The sequence below is a fragment of the Argiope bruennichi genome, chromosome 11 (genome assembly GCF_947563725.1).
Source record: "Argiope bruennichi chromosome 11, qqArgBrue1.1, whole genome shotgun sequence".
In the NCBI taxonomy this organism is placed as follows: Eukaryota; Metazoa; Arthropoda; class Arachnida; order Araneae; family Araneidae; genus Argiope; species Argiope bruennichi.
In genome coordinates, this window is record NC_079161.1 from 31,183,616 (window position 1) to 31,202,670 (window position 19,055).

A 19,055-nucleotide genomic window follows, 5' to 3' on the forward strand; every position below is an offset into this window, starting at 1 on the left:
TAAATGTTTAGTATATTATTTTTTACAACTTTCTTGATTTTTAAAATATTATCAGTGAATAAATAATTATAAATAATGAATTCTAAATCTTTTCAAAATGGTTTGGCAAATTACCTCCCCCCCCCAATTTCTTTTCCTTTTTCTTAAACGAATATTGAAAAATATTGCAAATATAATAGCAGTAAAAATAAACGTCATTTATATATAAAAGAGAGCCCTATAAATAAGACTATAACTTTGTGATGGTGTAATGTAAATAAGATTATTCCTAATTTATTATGATTTGACAACAAATAAATTACATTGAAGTTAAAAATTATGTGTATCAATACACATTTATTAATAATTTGCTACATAATGTTAAAAAAATTCTGTAGTCAAATAGAGGGGGAAATATTTTTCTTTTTGTGACTAACACAATAAATTAAACATAAAAAAAATTGAAACCAGTAAATTTTAAATGAAAATTAGGCAGCTTTTAAGCTACAGAAAAAAGATTAATTTGAAATGGTTCATTTTATATTTAAAATTTAAGAAAATTGTAATGAATATTAAAATTCTCAGAAAAAATTACCAAAAAACTTTGTTAAAACTGTGTAATATAAAGTCAATGATATAAGTAATCCATCATATGAAATTACAAAAATAGAAATGACAAAGAAAACAAAATAATGAATACTTAAACAATAAATACTTACTTCTGATATTGGCTCTTTTATGGAAGACTTAGATTGTACAAAAGGACTCAATAACACAGGATTAACATATCTTCTTTTGCCTGAAATGGCAATAAAACAGTTATTGCAAACTATACATAATTTAAGTATGGAAATTAATTTGATTGCAAAATGCTATTATTTTTTTAAAGAAAATTTTTTTTACAAGATATATAAGCTTCTACATAAACATTATCAGTAAAAAAAAAAGGAGGGAAAAAACAGAAGTGACAAATTTGGTTCACTATAATTTAAAAATTTTCATGCAGAAAAAGTTAACTTTCACGAAGTCCAAATCAGAAAGGTAAAAGAAATTTTAGAAATCACTGCAATTTAAGAAAAGCGCAGATGACAATTTATTAAATCCTGAATATGAAAGACCCATGCAGATCACATAACTTAGAGTTTTATATATAAGTATAATATAAGAAAATAAATAAAATAAAACATAAAAAAGAAACGATGTCATTGTACCTGGGGGAGGGAAGGAGAAAGCTGATTTAATTCAGCATCATGAATTTTAAAACTACTTAAGTAAAACTACCATTTGAATTATACATCAAACATAATGGCGATCGGTAATTATTCGAAATTTAAGTTTTAGGATGTTACACTGAATTGAAATGATAAATTTTTAAAAATTCAGTAAGGGAATATTCATGCAGAAAAAAATGGCAGTAGTTGCCTTTCACATAGTCTGAATCAGAAAGTTGAAAAAATTTTAGAAATCTCAGAAATTTAGGGAAATTGCTGAGATTATCAACAATTTATTAAAACCTGTATATAAAGTCGACAAGAGACATAAAAAAAACATTAGATTCAAGGCAACAAGTTGAAAATTTAATTCAAATCACTAAAATAAAACAATTAATGCAGCTCCTAAAAATAATGGGTAAGTTTAATATCATATAATAAAACCTGCACATGTTTATTTTAAATAACAAATACACCAAGAGTAATTAATTTTACATGAAATAAGTCACTAAACAAACAAACATCCACATGCCTTATAGTTGAACAGTTTATACAACTTATAAATAAATCAAATTGTCCATCATATTTTTGCTAATCATCAATAAGAATAATAGTCAAATGGAAACTAAGACTCTTTTGCTTTGAAAGTTATTGTACATCAAAATAATATATTTTGAAAAAAAATAAATTAAATTGTTATGACCTACAATTGACTGTAACTGAATAATAAAAGTGGCATACCTTTTTATAATTTTAAATATGTGAATTTTTGAAATGTTAGTATTTAAATGCACTATGATCTATGAACTAATGTTAACTTATGAACTGTCAATGATTCAAATTTAAAATAACCTTTTTTTAAAATACAAATGCTATCAAACTTCATAACAGATAAACAAGAAGTCCCAATTTCTGCATTAGCTTAAAAGGAGTAGTAATTGTTCTTGAAAATGTAATGGAATAATATGTGTATTAAAACACACAAATACCAAATGAATACATATATATATCTATATATCAAGAGTTAAATTAATTTCAAACTTTCATTCTTATTTTAAATTTAATTATTGAGCTCAAATTTCAAATACATTAAATGGAAACAAAAATGTTTCATATTTCCTATAAAAAATAAATATAAATGAATGTAAAAAACTCGCTCATACATACCACATATTAAACTTGTAGAATAGCCAACCACAATACATACAATGTAGCCAAAACCTGCATACCACATGTATGATAATTTCAATAGTGGAAATATGTATCTGAAATTAATAGATGTAATTACATATTAAATTTAATTTTTTCAAAAAATGTTCATTATTCAATGATTTAAAAGAAAAAAAGATAATCTGAGTATTCTTTCAAATATAGAAACAAATTCTGTAAAATGTTTGTCTAAGATAATTTTTTTTCACGGTTGATTCATCAAATTTGATTTAACTCAACACAGTGTCTCGAACAAAATAAAATAAAAAGATTTTTATATTTGGATTTTAAAAAATTTCAATGATTTTTGTTGTATATATTATAACTCCATATTCATTTCTTTTCCCATTTACTTTTATTGATTTTTTTAAAATAAATTTTAAAAATGTATTATTTATATTTTTATACAAATAAAATGTTCTGGAATACAATAAAACAGTAATTTAACCATTCAGTCCCTGTTTTATAATTACATGATTATTCATGTATTTATAAAAATGTATTATTTCATGATTACAATTCCATTTTTTGATACTTATGAAAATCTAAAAATTATAATTTGTTTCATTTGCAAAAAGAAAGCTGTATCATAATATTAAAAAACAATTGAGTATCTTATGAGTTGTTGCTTATAAAAAAGAATCCTTAAATAATGTTGAGATCGTCAGGATTTTGTTTTTCACCATAAATCAAGATTTTAAAAGCTTTTCAGAAATAAAAAGCCATTTATTTAAATTTGATGTCAAATGCCTTATATCACACCAGTTAAATTTAAAAGAATAAGAATAAATATGCAGCCAAATTATTCCAACCTTTCAATTTACAAATATAGAAATTTGACAAAGATTATTTGTAATCATATAAAATTTTATACGCTTACTATATGTTTACATATAATTGTGTATCATATGTTATATATATCAATGAAGCTTTGGAATAAGATGAAGTATTACTGAAATTTCAAATTTCATATCAATTTTAGTTAAAAAGATTCCCTTGAAATCTTGTATACATTTTTCAGTACTGATAACAATTACAGAAAAACTGACAACAAATATTAAGTTATTTTAGATATTATTTATCAAAAGTAAGACTATACAAAGACTATAATGTATTTTCATAAAAGATTCTCACAAAATATAATTAAAAGTAATACAAAAAAATAAGTCTTAATTTCTTAGATCTTAGTAAAGATCTTAATTTCTTAATAAGTATTAATTCTTAATAAGTATATATTCATATAGTTATTACAATTTTTTTTTAAGAATGTCAACCTAAAATAAATCATTGACATGTTAAAAATATACTGAAATATGAAATTAAATCTTATTAAAAAGAAACTTCAAAGTCTGCATTGCCTATGATCAAATTTGCCATTGATGTAAAGAAAAATAGAATCATGTAAAAAGCAAAGAAAATGCTTTAAAACATGGCTTACTTTAAAACACAATAAAACTTCCTAAAACAAAGCCTAAAAATAAGTGTTTCAGTGTTATATATAAGATGCACAGAAAATTAAAAAACAACACCATAAGCATTATTACTGTTAAAGTGTTAATTTTTATTGTGTTTTGCAATAGTAAACACTAAAAATACTATTAAATATAAAATTAAGTTAGAATGCCTCTTACTTTATTTTTTATCATACTTATATAAAATAGTTATTCTTATAGTTTTAACAAAAGAGGTTATTCTTTTATTCAATAAGATACAAAGTTCTTTAAAAGAAAGTCATTTTCTCTCTGCATTCTACATATTTTCTTTCACTCCTTTATTAATTCATCCATAAAATTTTTTAGAGAGAACTTGAACTACCATTAAAAAAATTTATTCAAAGAAAAAAGAAAATGTAAAACTTGCTTATAAAATGAATTTCTTATATTTTTAAAATTTATAAATAAAATAAATAATTTTTTTTTCAAGGGAATTCTTTGCACAAAGAAAATTATATGACATTTCACAACTATTTGTTGTATTTATTATTTGATAAAATTTGTTAGTAATGAACCAATCAAATATATCAGTTTCTGATAAACAAAATAATTAATTATATAGAAAGAAAAGAATAATGATTATATTTTGAAATTTAGAAGAAATAAAAACAAAAAAAGTAAAATGCTGTCAATAAAAAAAGTAAAATAAAGAATTTGAATCTTATATTTATAAGAATAACTTTTCAAAATGAGTTTCATTTTACAAATATTTTTCCTTTGGTTTAAAACATATTAATTAAATGACACTTTTTTAGTGTTTACAACCATTAGAAATTTAACATTCATATTTCTATTCCCTGAAGTTATTTCCTTCTCGCAGCTTTGTAACTTCTAAAAGTTTTTACTAAATGTATATTCTGAGCAAAAGAACTAGAACTATTTTAATAAAAATGTAATTTAAGAATGAAAATAAATTACTAAAATGTTATTTTTTTGTATTATTTTGATAATAATAATAATTTGACTAATTTTCTGCATAAAAATACCAAAACTTTATAAGAACAAGTTATTTAATAGGTAAAGCAATGTCTGATTTTTTTCAAATACATTTTAAATTAAATCTTTCAACTAATTTATATGCATAGTTTACATGAACACAAATAATTTGCATCTTTTTAAGTTCTTAGAAAATTATTTTTAAATTAATAAAATATAATTAAAAAATCTCACTCATCCTCCTTTGCAGAAAAATCCATGGTAGAAATAGTTGCATTGTCATCAAAAGTTTCATTAGCAAAATTGTAAATAGAAAACTGCATGATACTACTGGAACTATTTGTAGGACATTCCTCAGTAGACCGATGATCCATTCTTATCTTTTGAGAACGCATGACGGCAGAGATGCCAATCCAGAAGCACAGGCACAAACTGACTAAAAATCCAATTACTGATCCCTGTTATAAAATAATGAAATTAAAATGCAATATCACTGAGGGTACATCTTATTTTTCAATTTAAATAAGAAAAAGAGAAAAATTAATTTAGTACATTTACTACTCTTCATATAAATATTTTGGGTACAAAAACTTTGATGAAATATACCATAATGTGCCCTTATATACAGCAAAAATCAAAAATCCAGAAAACTAAAAAAATAAACAAATATTGAGAATAGGGCTCTTAATGAACTATTTTGATTGCTTGTTTGGGTTACCATATTGGCAACACAATAAAGAAGATTTCCCATTTCTTTTAATTGTTCCGCTTCCCTAGAAAAAAATGTCATAGTCATGAAGTGAGAAAAAAGTTTGAGCCATGCATTAATGTATTAATTTTTATCTGCTTAGTAATCAATTTCAAAGAATAGTGATGCTAATTTTAAATATACTCGATTCCAGAATGGGGGTACATATAACATACATAAGCTTTTGGTAAGTAAGATATGCATCAAATAATGTTGCCTACTCTGCTTATACAGATATGTGTGCATATAGTCATAGTTGTGTCTGCATCATATAATGTTGTTCATTTTATTCATCAATTTCTACTCCTATGATCTGATAATTTTTAATCTTACTGTTTTTTAGCATTGAAAGTTCTTGTTTCCCTGGAGGTATTTTTTTTTTTTTAATTCTTCTTATAAATCCTTTATACGTTATGCTAAAAAAAAAATAAAAATAAAAACTTTACATTTTGAAATTTTTAGACAATAAATTAGATTTAGCTCTATACATTGGTTTTATTTTTTATTGCTATCTGATCAACATTTTTTATTTGCATATAAATTTCTGCTTTGATTTTTTTATGAAATAGTTTTATACTCTTACTATAAATATTATACAGTATAGCCTTTTGTTAGTCCTGCACCACTAAGCTTTGGACCTCAAGACACTTGAAAGAATATTTAGTAATATTGTTCTTTAATTTAGACATAAACATATCTCAATACTATACATCTTAATAATAAAATTCAGAAGTAAAGTTCATTAAATGTTGCTTGTATAGAAATTAAAAATAATGCTTCAAATTCACACAAAAATTTTATTCTGGAAAAAAAAGCATCATATCAATTTTAAAATATAAATCAAAGTATCTAATCAAAAAAATACATAAAATATCTTTCTAACATTCCCACAGATTTGTAAATTTTAATTTATTCTCATAAATTAATTGTTAGACAGTTAAAATATTACCAAATTACTTTATTAAGGATATTGTAGCTGTTAAGTTAAGCCTTATAGTAATAAAATATTAAAAATTTCATTATATATGATTTGAACACTATATTTCTTAACATAAATGGGTGAAAAAAATTGAAAATCATACATTGAATTTAAGTAAAAAATATTCCTTAAATATTTCTACTTAGATTTTTAGAAAACATTTTTAAATTTTTCTTGTTATCAAAAATTAATTATCATTATTTTATTGTTACACTTTGATTTTTATTTTGCATTAAATACTTAGTAATTCAAGGATCTCTGATTAATATATTCAATTTTACTAATTTAACTGAAGATCTATAAAGAATTGCATTAAAATAAAAAAAAGTTACAAAAACATTATACAAAATCATGCAAAAAACAAAACAAAAAAAAACTAACCTTTACATTTGTTCTTCTAAAGAACATTCCTAAAGAAAACAGGCCTAACATTGGTCCCCCAACAATATTAATTAAAGAAAGAGCAGCTTGTAGCACTCCTCCCAAATGATCAACAATGAATGTAAGCAAGATACAAAGAATTCCATATGAAAGTGCTGAAATTATAAAATCCAAGGCTCAAAAATATAAAATACAAATGATATTACTTTAAAACTGAATTAAATATAGCATAATACATAAAACAGTAACATAAATAATCAAAGCTTGTTTGAAAAAAGAAATCTTAACCACTAAATGGCATGCTGAAAGCATAAAATAATAATACTCAAGGGGGGGGCTGACTAAATAAAATTATTTTCAGGTAGAAATATCAAATGGAATAGAAAGACCACATTCTAAAACAGCACAATAAACATACAAGATAAGAACAAGTGCCACATAAAAGTTTTAGGGGGAAAAAATAACTTAGATTGCTTCCATAAATTGCATTGCATTGTTTACCAAACAGACAGTCACATCATGAACAATTACTTAATATTTATTTAAGAATAAAAACCTAATAAATTTATTAAGTGAATGCAATATACAATATAACCATTATTTTTTTCAAAACATACTTATTCTGCAGATAAATCAAGACTACAGATTTTTAGACTTTAGATGTAAATCTTATAATAAATGGCTAATACCACTATTTCTGATGTCACCATTATAGTTAGAGAAATAAGATTTTTAAAAAATTCTCACACAAAATACTGATGTTCTGAAGGTGATTAGTTAATATAAATAACACGTTTTAATTTTTTAATTTTACTATCCTGTATAAAGATAAGAAAGGTATAATAAACTTTTTTAATAATTATATAAACTAAGCTTGTGTCTGAATAATCGCAGATTATGTATTTCACTTTATATAATGTTTAAAATGATGCCCTCATTTTTGATCAACCAAAATTTTTATTTAAAAAAAAATCTGTTTTATTGAAACTTTGTATTTCAGAGCATTTACATGATTGAATAATTTTAAAACTTTAAAAAAAATCTTTAGTTTTAACAAACATACTGAGTTTACATTTTTTATAGCATTTATTCATATTTTTCTCATATCTAACTGAAATCTCAGACAAGATAAGATACAAAATGAAATAATATGATCGCTAAATATAGCCAAATAATATAATGATGAAATATTCAAATTTACATTTTTTTTTTTTTTTGTCTATTACAATATTAAATGCTAATATATGGTTGACATTTTAGATAACCTATAAGTTATTAGACGAGTTTTCATTATTATGTTTCCAATTATAAATTATATATAATTATTATTATAAATATTAATTACTATAAAATCCAATTATTAATTATCCAATTATTTATTATTATTATAATTAAAGTGTTTACTTTTTTTTTCTTTATCTATAACGCAAACAGAAAACATATGTGTCCATCTGTTTCACTGTTTGTTACAAGAACTATTAAGAAACAATGAACAGAAGCAACATAAAATTTACATACGTCCTTTTAGTGCACTTTTCTGATTAGCTAGGTGATTTTCAACTTTTATGATTAATTATTTATGAAAATATGGAATTAAGTAATAGAAAAGAATATGATGTAATTTTTAATGAAAACAATTATTTAAATGAACTCCAAGTAGTAATGAAACTATTTGTATTTTCAACTGGGCAAATTAAGCTGCAACAGAGTACAAATAAAGCAAATATTTGTATTTTTGGTTAAACATAGAAAGACATAAAAAGAATAGATAGGTATTTCAAGCCATGGCAGTGAAAAGAAGAATATGAAAAAGTTTCAGAAAGCAAAAATGCTAAGAAGGTATGGGTAAGAATCAAATTATAACAAAAGACAATATGAAATTACACAATTACAAAAATAGTGAGAGATCATTAAATATATTTCAGATTTTAAATATATATCTTTTACCTTAAAAAAAATTTTTTTTCGTTCAGAAATATGCATAAAAGGAAGGCAAACATGCTTAATCCTGCATGCCTTATTACAAAGCATAAAAAATTCTCATGAGACAATAAAACAAAACATGCCAAATGCAAAAGAGATATGTGGTTTTTCATGAACTTATGAAGAAACTTAAATGTGCTGATGTCTGGTCACAAAAGATGTCAATAGCTTATCAATAATAAAACAAATTTGTAATCACAAACTTAAAAAAAATTATTATATTGAATAGAATATGAATTGGAATTGCTTCTCGAAAAAGCAGGACAATAAACTTAGTTTAAAAAAATTAATTAAAAGCAAAATATCATACCTATAAGTTTTGTAAAAAAATTGACTCTTTTCTCGGACATATGATGGAAACATAAAGGATAAAGAAAATCTTCTACAGTCACTGCAGCCAATGAATTAATGGCAGAAGATACTGAACTCAAAGATGCACTAAACACTCCTGCCACAAACAAACCTGGAAGACCTGGGAACATTGTGAGTGATATCATCACAAAATAGGGTAGAATCTGGAAGAAAATATACATATATATCTAAGATGATGCAATGAAAAAGCACACATTTAATAGTATGAATATTTAACCCTTTACACTCAGAAAAGTAATTCAATGTATAATTATTCACCAAATATAAAGACTTACTTATTGCTCTGAAAAAAAAAAATACATATAATTGTTTTAAGTTGAATTCTCCTATTTAATTAATTTGCATCTTCTTACTACTCTGCAGGTATTTTTAGCAATCAAAATTAAATAAAGAAAGAAATAAAACGTCAAAATGAGGCACCATCTTGTAAGTGAGTGAGAGTCACCATCCGAGGTCAAAGTTTTAAGAAAGGGTTGAGTAGTAATAATACATCTTGAAATGGACCAGTTAAATATTTTCTGTGCAAATTGGCAAAAATATTATGTGACAAAATTTTCAATTTCATTAATAAACTGAATGAGTAGCAAAACACCTATAGAGAAGGTCCTAAATCTTCATGAAAAAGTTATACAAAGAATTAAAAAATATATTTATATTTATATGATACGATGTTCTTGGATAGGAGAACAGTTGTGGTTAATTGGAAAACACAATTTTATTATTCCTTTTCAAGAAAAATATTCTTTTTATTTTGTTAGAACGAACACTAGATATTAGTATAGTCTTAACAGGAAGGTAGAAAGTAGAGAATGCATAAAATTTTTCCGAATTTATTACCTTTAGAACAGAATTTTATAAAGAAAGCATTTTTGGTTTCAGTGCATGGAGTATCAACATGTGAAAATAAGAGCCAGTGCAAATCAGAACTTAAAGCAAAACCTAAATTCAAATGATTAGAAAATAATTATTTCTAAATTATGAATAGATTTAAATTATCATTAGTTGAATAAGTAAATCATTGCTAAAAAAATCACAGTTATATTTGAAAAAAATTAAGCATGTAATAAATTTTTTTAAAACTGTTTTTCAAAACACAATTTTGCCTGCATACTAAAAAGTGGAATTTTTACTTTTAATTATTTTCTACATTTTAGTCCTTACATTGAAAATTATTAGCATACATTTTATTGAATATCCAAATCATTTTCTTTTTCTCAAACTCATTACTAGTAGTACAATTTACATGAATTCAAAATTTAATTATGTTAATCAACTAACTGAAAATTAAATGCTAAAATGTTTGTAATAGTATTGCTATTAATAACAAATAAGCATAAAACATTTGTAAACTCTAGCATAGCAGAAAAAAAAGATCAAAACTGGCTGCAAAATTCCATGCTTACAAAATATGAAATAAATCAATTAAGTAAATAAAAAGGAAAGTAAATAAAAAGGCAATAGACATTTAAATTAATATCCACCAAATAATCCATTCTATTTTAAAAGGAAAATATTTTGCAGACCCTTATTATATTTCATACATTCAATCTCAAAGATTCAAATTCTTTAATAATATAGAGAAAAGGTAAAAAAGGACAAATGGTTTGAACAAAACTTTAATCGATAATTATTTAATAAGCAAAAGTCAATAAATTTGTTAAGACAAATAATTTCATAATTAAGGTTTATATTAAATAGTTTAGTATTTAAAACTCACACCAAACTGAATTAATTATGACATTCAATCACAAATATAATGAGTGCAATTTTTATGTGATGAAAAGGGACTCAAAATATGCTTACTTAAAATATTTTTGTACAAAACTTGCAAATTTAATAAAAAAAGGCAAGTAAAAATTACATATTTTAATACCTTTGTTATCTAGGTCCCTATTAAATAAAGTGCTTTTATATAAAATTTTTGCAAAATAATTCATGCATTAAATAATAATAAAATTTACAAGTGACTAATATAGCTGTTTTAATTTAGTTAGATTATACAATTTCATTAATATACACCAGACATAAATGGTATAGAAAAAAAACATTTATTGTTGCTTTATAATCCAATCATAGTCAAGATATTTCAGAAAAGATGATCTAAATTTATGTACTTTTTTGAGTAAAGTTTTTTCAGTAAATTTTATGTAATTCTTTGAATAAAAATAATTAAAATAATTTGAAATCTCAAGCTTTATGTTTCATGCTAAAATGTATACAGATTTACCTGATCAGCTTTTTCAATATGAGTTTCTTCAGATCGCAAAATAGGATCACACTTAGCTAAATTTGCATAAACAACAATGCCAGCAAATGATGCAGTAAGGCTTAGGAGACTTGTGAGAGGCCAATTCAAAAACAAGGCCCTGTAAATAAAGTAAAAATCAAAATAATATCTGAAAAATATAGATTTGTCAATTTTAATAGAAAAAAGCATCTTAAATACTTTTTCATTTATCTCCTTAGAAATATTAAATTCATTTATAATCTTAATTTAAAAGTAATATTTTTTAATAAAGAATATGTCATATAGTACACATTTAAAGCAAATATGTTAGAAAGCTCATCTGTGTTCTAAGTAGAGCAAAATGAGAAAAAAAAAATGGTAAATTTTATTATACTATATATCTGATACCCAGTAATTATATATATATGTATAGTGGTGGCCAAAATTGTGGACACTTTTGAAAATTTTTATGTTTTCTAACTTTGTATGCTTATAGAAAGTGTAATGTTTCACAAAATACAAACTTTTACATATCATTTTTAAGAGAATTTAATACTGATTTAAATACAACAAGCAAAATTCAAATATGTGCAATACAAAAAAAAGTTATTCTTACTTTAATTTGAATAACAAACACAGTGATGAATTGGATTATAATTTCTAACTTTCCTGACAAACACTGTTCTTGTTTTGGGAACCAATCAAATGTTACTAACTGCTAGCAGAAGCTGATATCATGTTTAAAGTTGGAACAAGTCATTATTTGGATTTTCTCTGTAGAATGAAGACTGTTTTTTATGTAATTAAATTGCAAGTTGAAAGTTTTGTTAAACTTTTTAATATAGAGTTGGAATTTTTGCAAATATTTCTTATATTTAGTCAAAAAAACAACGACAATAAATAAAAGAATATATTGAGCACTTAGAAAGAAAATTAAGATTTATTTTTCTGTCATCAACAGATGTGGTGCACCTGCTTCAGCCCCTTCCTGCTTTGTTTTTTATTGAATTTGTCTCCTGATATTGTAAACAACATTTTCGGATTTTAGATGTAGTCACTGAACCACCCACCTGTCTTGCAATTTCTGCATAGGAAAGACCACATTCATGTAACACAATAATCTTAGTTCTCTTTCTAAGTGCCCAATATATTCTTTTATTTCTTGTCGTGTTTTTTTTAATTAAATATTAGAAATATTTACAAAAATTCCAAGTATATATTTAAAAGTTTAACAAAACTTTTAACTTGCAATTTAATTACATAAAAAACAGTCTTCATTCTACAGAGAAAATCCAAATAATGACTTGTTCCAACTTTAAACATGATATCAGCTTCTGCTAGCAGTTAGTAACATTTGATTGGTTCCCAAAACAAGAACAGTGTTTTGTCAGGAAAGTTAGAAATTATAATCCAATTCATCACTATGTTTGTTATTCAGATTAAATTAAGAATAACTTTTTTGTATTGCACATATTTGAATTTTGCTTTTTTTTATTGATGACAATATTAAATTCTCTTTAAAATGATATACAAGAGTTTGCAGTTTCTGAAATGTAACATTTTCTATAAGCCTACAACGTTAGAAAAGTAACGACTTTCAAAAATGTCCACAATTTTGGTCACATATATGATCAAGAATATTTTTGCAATCTTTTTTCACATTACATCAACATGACTAACCATAGCAGATATGGCACAAGATATTTCAGAAAATAACCTAATGATATTTTAGACAAAATACTAATGTCAGAAAATAACCTAACCATTATACAACAATGGTCCAAAAAAGTTCAACTTTATAAAATAATAAATAGTGCCATAAAAAATCAAAAAGTAAAATTTGTATGATTATAAATGAACAATAAAATTAATAAATTTATACAAAAAATGGTTTAGATATTAAAAATACTATAACATACAGTTCAAGAATGACAAAATTCTATTGCAAAAATGTTGAGATCTGCAGAAATGTACCATATCTGTTATGGAGATTTGAAACATTAAATCAAATTTCAAAGCAAGACAGAAAATTATAAATTTGTAAAAAGGTCTATTGAAGTTTCTGATGCAAGGATTAGTTTCAGTTAAATTATATTAACATTTTGTTTTAAAGCACTATAACATTAGGTTATTTCAGAATTGAAAACCATAATTTTGAATTGTGGTCAGAAGACAACAATGACACCGGAACTCACTGCCTCTCGCCAAATGTATATTCAAAACCAGGAGAACATCTGATCTATGATGTGAGATATAATATGCACAAACCTACATACACAATTTATCTTTAGCGGAACTGGGTTTCAAATATGGAGCTATTTGGCCCGAAAGCCCAAATTTTTTCAATGTTTGTTTCGTGTGAGGAGACCAGAATGATATTAGAATCTTCTAATTGAGCACATTATGACACAATGTACCATTATTTGATCATTCAGAATTGAAGAACAGATATCCAGAGTTGACGAAGTTTCAAATACTTAGCTTTCCACACTAGATTTCAGGAAAGTTCTATGTTTTGCATTACCTGAATTCTGGAACAATCAATTTTACTATTGTCAAACTCTGAATACTCTTCAGATATTTCTTTCAAGGAGATAGTATCACTTATTTCCATACGAATAAATTAATAACACATGAACCAATAGAATTTCTAGATCAAAATGATGCATGTGTTTAACATTAGATGTGTAAAGTTAAGTATACAGGAATTATTTAATCTGTGTTCACACTGTTTAAAGTGGATCAATAGTAACATGAAATATGTCTGACATTATAGATTGAGCAATGTAAGAACTATAATGGAAAATGTTCATTGTCATTTTCTTTTTAATAAAAGAAACAGAAAGTCTCTGAAAATCAAAAGAATAGAATTTACTTTAAAAGAAAGTCTAATTTTCCTAAACATATTATTTAACAAGAACTCCCAATAAATAAATTGAACTTCGAGAACAAACACAATAATTAAATCTTCTTTATTATCAAAATTTTATAAATTTTGATGAGAAGATTTTTGCTAAAAGGCAAACATAAATACAACTTTTTTTAAGTTAAACTCTTTATATTTAAACACAATATACAAACAGGGAAATTAATATTTATGCAACACAGCATCAAAGCAAATAAAGATCTAATGAAACAATACTCACTAACATTTGAGATTCTTTCAAGCTTTTAACTGTAAGAAGTCGCTGAACTTGAGCCTGATTTACTGCATAAACTGATACATATGTGAATATTCCTCCTACAGCCAGAGTCCATACAGTGTGCCGTTTAGTTGGATCTGGATCAAAACTGCAATGAGTCTTCTTTGTTATGGAGAACTAAAGTGCATGCTTTAAAAATAATACATATTTTATATATATAAATGTCGAAAATGGGTAATTTCATTTTACTTACTTAAAAAACTCAATTCTTTTCCCTTCGTCTGCAAGCCTCCAAACTTCAGAAAAACCTCCAACATCTATTGTTCCTTTGGCAATGACAGCAAAAACGGCAGAAAACATTAACAATGACTGGAACAAATCAGTCCAAAGAACAGCTTTCATGCCACCCTATAAAAATATAATGAGACAAAATTTGTTGAACTTTCAATACAGAGCATATTAGTTATTTCTGAACTTTATAAAATAAATAAATGAATAAATGAAGTGGCAAAACATTTGACAGAGGATTTTAATATAAGAAACCACAGTCACAATTCATTTATTCAGTAGGAAAAATAAGGATAATTTAGATGCTTTAGAAATAACATCTCGATATTTTGTTGCATATCAGACACATGAATGATTGTGCAATACATTTTCATCACAGAAATGCTTTCAAATCTAGTGCACAAAATATTGAACGAATGCAAACGAATACTTAATTTGTGCATGATAAAAAATCAACAAATTTCACCTCTGAAGTATTAAAAATTTTAATAACTCCTCACAGTTTGAGAATTAGACATTGTGAATTTCTGGATAGGCTTTTAAAGTTCTCTGGTATTAATTTGCTAGGTTTTCTCTCAAACAATAGCATCAAAATTCCACGATATAACATGTCTGGTGATTTATTGGAATGTGTTTCCACAAAAATTGCTGTTCATACTGTCTCAGAAGAAAATATTAATCTGAATTTGCAATTTGATATTCTGAATGACATACAATATCATTAAGATATAAGAACAATGCTGTGGGAGATTTTGTACTATTAAGAAAATGAAAATTTCATATCAATTAAAAAAAATTGTAAATAATTTTGTCAATATCAATTAAGAAACAATTTCAGAGATGACACTTTTAGCAGACATTAATAACTAGAAATAAATAAAAAATTAATAAAGCTTGCTTTGATCCTTTGTAAATCTATTGAAGAATAGAAATATTTTCTGAAGAAATAAATGAATAGCAGTTTTGGTTTCATATTTAAAACAATTTTACATTATATGAATTACTTTCCCTCTTATTTTATTAGCAGAGTTCAGAGATAATCCATATATTTGATTTTATATGCAAATGTTTTTTTTAATTAATAAATAACTCTGATAAATAAGAAAATTATTTGCATCAAATTTTGTAATGAGTAATATCAAAGGGAAAAAAAGAATATTATTGTAAATATGTAAAATGTTATTATAAAAGTTATTAGTAAAAATGATGCTTGAATTCAGTCCTTCAGATATATCAGAAATATTTGAAGGGGATTGCACATAAACTCCTAGTTTCAGTTTTAAGGCAACAATCAGTGGGAAAAATACCATATCTTGGGTGCTATTTACCATGATCATGATACTAATGACTATTAGATGTGTAAAAAAAAATATATATTAGCCACTTACCCACACTATATTACTTTAAGCATTAGATTTATTAATATATATGGTACTAAAAGCTGTTTAAATATGTATATATTGAAATAAAAGAAAGGAACAACATATTTTTAACATGATATCATACTGATTCACATGAATTTATGAATCTTCAAAAGATGCTTCTTTGAAAAGCAAAAGGTGTATTTTCAAAAAATGAAATATAAATCTGAAGTAGAATTTTAAAAGCATAAAATAGTAGAGAAAGAAAGGAAAAGTTAAATTTTAAAAGATAATTCTAATTTTGTATAAATACTAGTAAAGCCTTTTCCTTCAGTAAATTAAATTAAAGTTTCACAATAAACAGTATAATTCTAATAGAAATCATCATGAGAATTTAGCTTTTTGTTTGTTTTGTCCAAAAAACAAAACAAACATGCTAATGCCATAGAAGTTCAGACGACCTATTTATAATTCATAAAATTTAATGATAAAGGTAAATCTCTAAATGTTTTTAGTTAAACTTTGCTTATTTAGGTATCAATAAAAATAAATTGGCAAAATAAGTTAGCTTTTCCTTTAGTGAAATAACAGATATAATAATGCAAAAAATACAAAACCAATACAAATTTCACAAGATCTATAACACAAATGATTTCATTCTAGTACCTTAGAAAATAAGTTTCAAATTTTAATAAGACTGGAAACCAGTGTTTGAAAGTGTTTAGAAAGACAGAAAAAAGCATTTAAAAAATGCTACTTACTATTGTACAGTAAAATGTGCAAACAACTCCAATGGACATTACTGAAGTCCATTTCGATAGACCTGTAACAGCACTCAGAGTGAGTGCCGGAGCATATAAAACAATAGACATGTATATAACCTGAAAAGAAAAATACTTTCAATCATTTTTATACTAATATTCCAGAAACTTATTGTTAACTTTCAGTATAAATCAGTAGAATTATTAAAATGCAAGGTAATCTTAAAATGAAAACTTTTAAAAATGAAATAACTCAGATCTATTAGACAGATTCAAAAGGTTATTTCTAAAATGGATACACAAAATTTAGTTTTAACTACAATGAAAAACATTACTTCACTAAAAAAAAATAGAATTAATAGTAGATTATAATACTAATTATATAATTAACTATAAGAATAATAAATGCAGGATTTAATCACAAAAATAGTAAGATTAGCAGACAGAAAACATGGATCCAACTTTTTTATTTCTTAAACAGTTTTATTATTTATTGTTTTGTACTATTTAAAGGATATAACAAATCAAAGGTTTTCTTTTGTCCTATGATCTTCCTATTACATATGAATTGTACTTTTTCCCTTCAATTAATAAAAATTGAATGCACATTTTAAAAATAATATATGGAATTCTGACATTTTGGATATTTTTAACTCACTATTTAATGAGGCAACTTCCATTACATATTTTTAGAAAATATACAATTCGAACTGAAAGATATATTTTTTCATAACTTATTGAAACATAAAAAAATTGAGCAGAAATTAACTTTAACTAGATCAGTTTTTAAAAAGATAATGTACTATAAAATGGCATTTTTTTTATTTTAATTATTTTCCACTTTTAAGATTTTAATTTAAAATTCCTTATCATAAATGTTGCAAAATCTTAGGATCAATTTTTCCTCAAATTTTTCACTATCAGGTAACACCATCACTGATACGAAATCCAGATTAATCATTTAACTCATAATTAAATTTTGAAAATATCAAAATACTGTATTATTATAGAGAATACTGAAATGTATAAAATACCAAAATTCTAATCAGGAAATAAGTAAAAAAAACTGATTGCAAAAATTCATCTTGAATTAAATAAAAGTTTGTAATAAATATAATTGAGAACTTTTAAATTATTTTGATAGAAAAACAGGAAATGAAAAAAAGAAATTGATATCTAGAATTTAGAAAATATTCAAAATAACAGAAGAAATTAAAATTCAATTTAAGGAAGAACATGAAAATTTGTTATATTTGTCAAAACACAAAGTATTCATCAAAATAAATTAGATATATGCAATAATCAAAATTTTCATATACAAAGCCACATTTAGAAAAAAAAAATTCCTTGTCATTTAAACTTTTATTTCAATCACTTTGAAAATATTGTCAGAGTTATACACTTTGACACATTTAGAGCTGTGTTCTAAAACAACAACAGAGAATGACGTATAAAAACAAAAGGCAAGAAAGTAAGCATCAAAAGTAAAAATTAAGACATTTATCTCACCATCTGTAAAATGAAAATTGAACTGGCAAGTAGACGAGTTTCTTTATTAAAACGTTTTTCAAGATACTGAAAGAAAAACAGGTTTCAGAATTAGAAAATTGATGAGCAACATTAAAAGAAAACTTGAATAATATTCTCTACACCGTAAAATGTCTGGCTTGAATTTTATTACAATTTGTGCATTATGATAATTATAAACATTACCAACAGAAAAAGAATTACATTTAAAAGGGCAATTTTAAGAAATGAAAAGCTAAATTTCAAATTTTAAAGCAATATGAAAATTTAAAATGATAATATATAAATAATTTACTAATAGTTAATCTATTTTTATATTTTCACAAGGTAAAAATCATAACAGAAGGTATGATACCTTCAATCATTAAAATTATAAATAATGATAAAAGTTTTCTTTAGAAAATAAATGATTAAAAAAATTAAGTTTCTATAAGCACAGATAACAAACATATGAATT

General features: G+C 24.3%; 1 protein-coding gene across 4 annotated transcripts in view; it reads right to left on the reverse strand.

The window, feature by feature from the left end:
• LOC129957226 (putative sodium-dependent multivitamin transporter) overlaps positions 1-19,055 on the reverse strand; it is a 57,856-nt gene that overhangs the window by 2,773 nt on the left and 36,028 nt on the right. For all 4 annotated transcript variants that reach the window (XM_056069461.1, XM_056069458.1, XM_056069460.1 and 1 more), the window contains 10 exons: positions 18,581-18,646; positions 17,072-17,191; positions 14,915-15,069; positions 14,669-14,809; positions 11,519-11,657; positions 9,230-9,434; positions 6,937-7,091; positions 5,063-5,286; positions 2,358-2,455; positions 699-778 (listed from right to left, as the gene is read on the reverse strand). In XM_056069461.1, the coding sequence (XP_055925436.1) occupies positions 699-778; positions 2,358-2,455; positions 5,063-5,286; positions 6,937-7,091; positions 9,230-9,434; positions 11,519-11,657; positions 14,669-14,809; positions 14,915-15,069; positions 17,072-17,191; positions 18,581-18,646 (1,383 nt within the window). The remainder of the gene's footprint in view (positions 1-698; positions 779-2,357; positions 2,456-5,062; positions 5,287-6,936; positions 7,092-9,229; positions 9,435-11,518; positions 11,658-14,668; positions 14,810-14,914; positions 15,070-17,071; positions 17,192-18,580; positions 18,647-19,055) is intronic.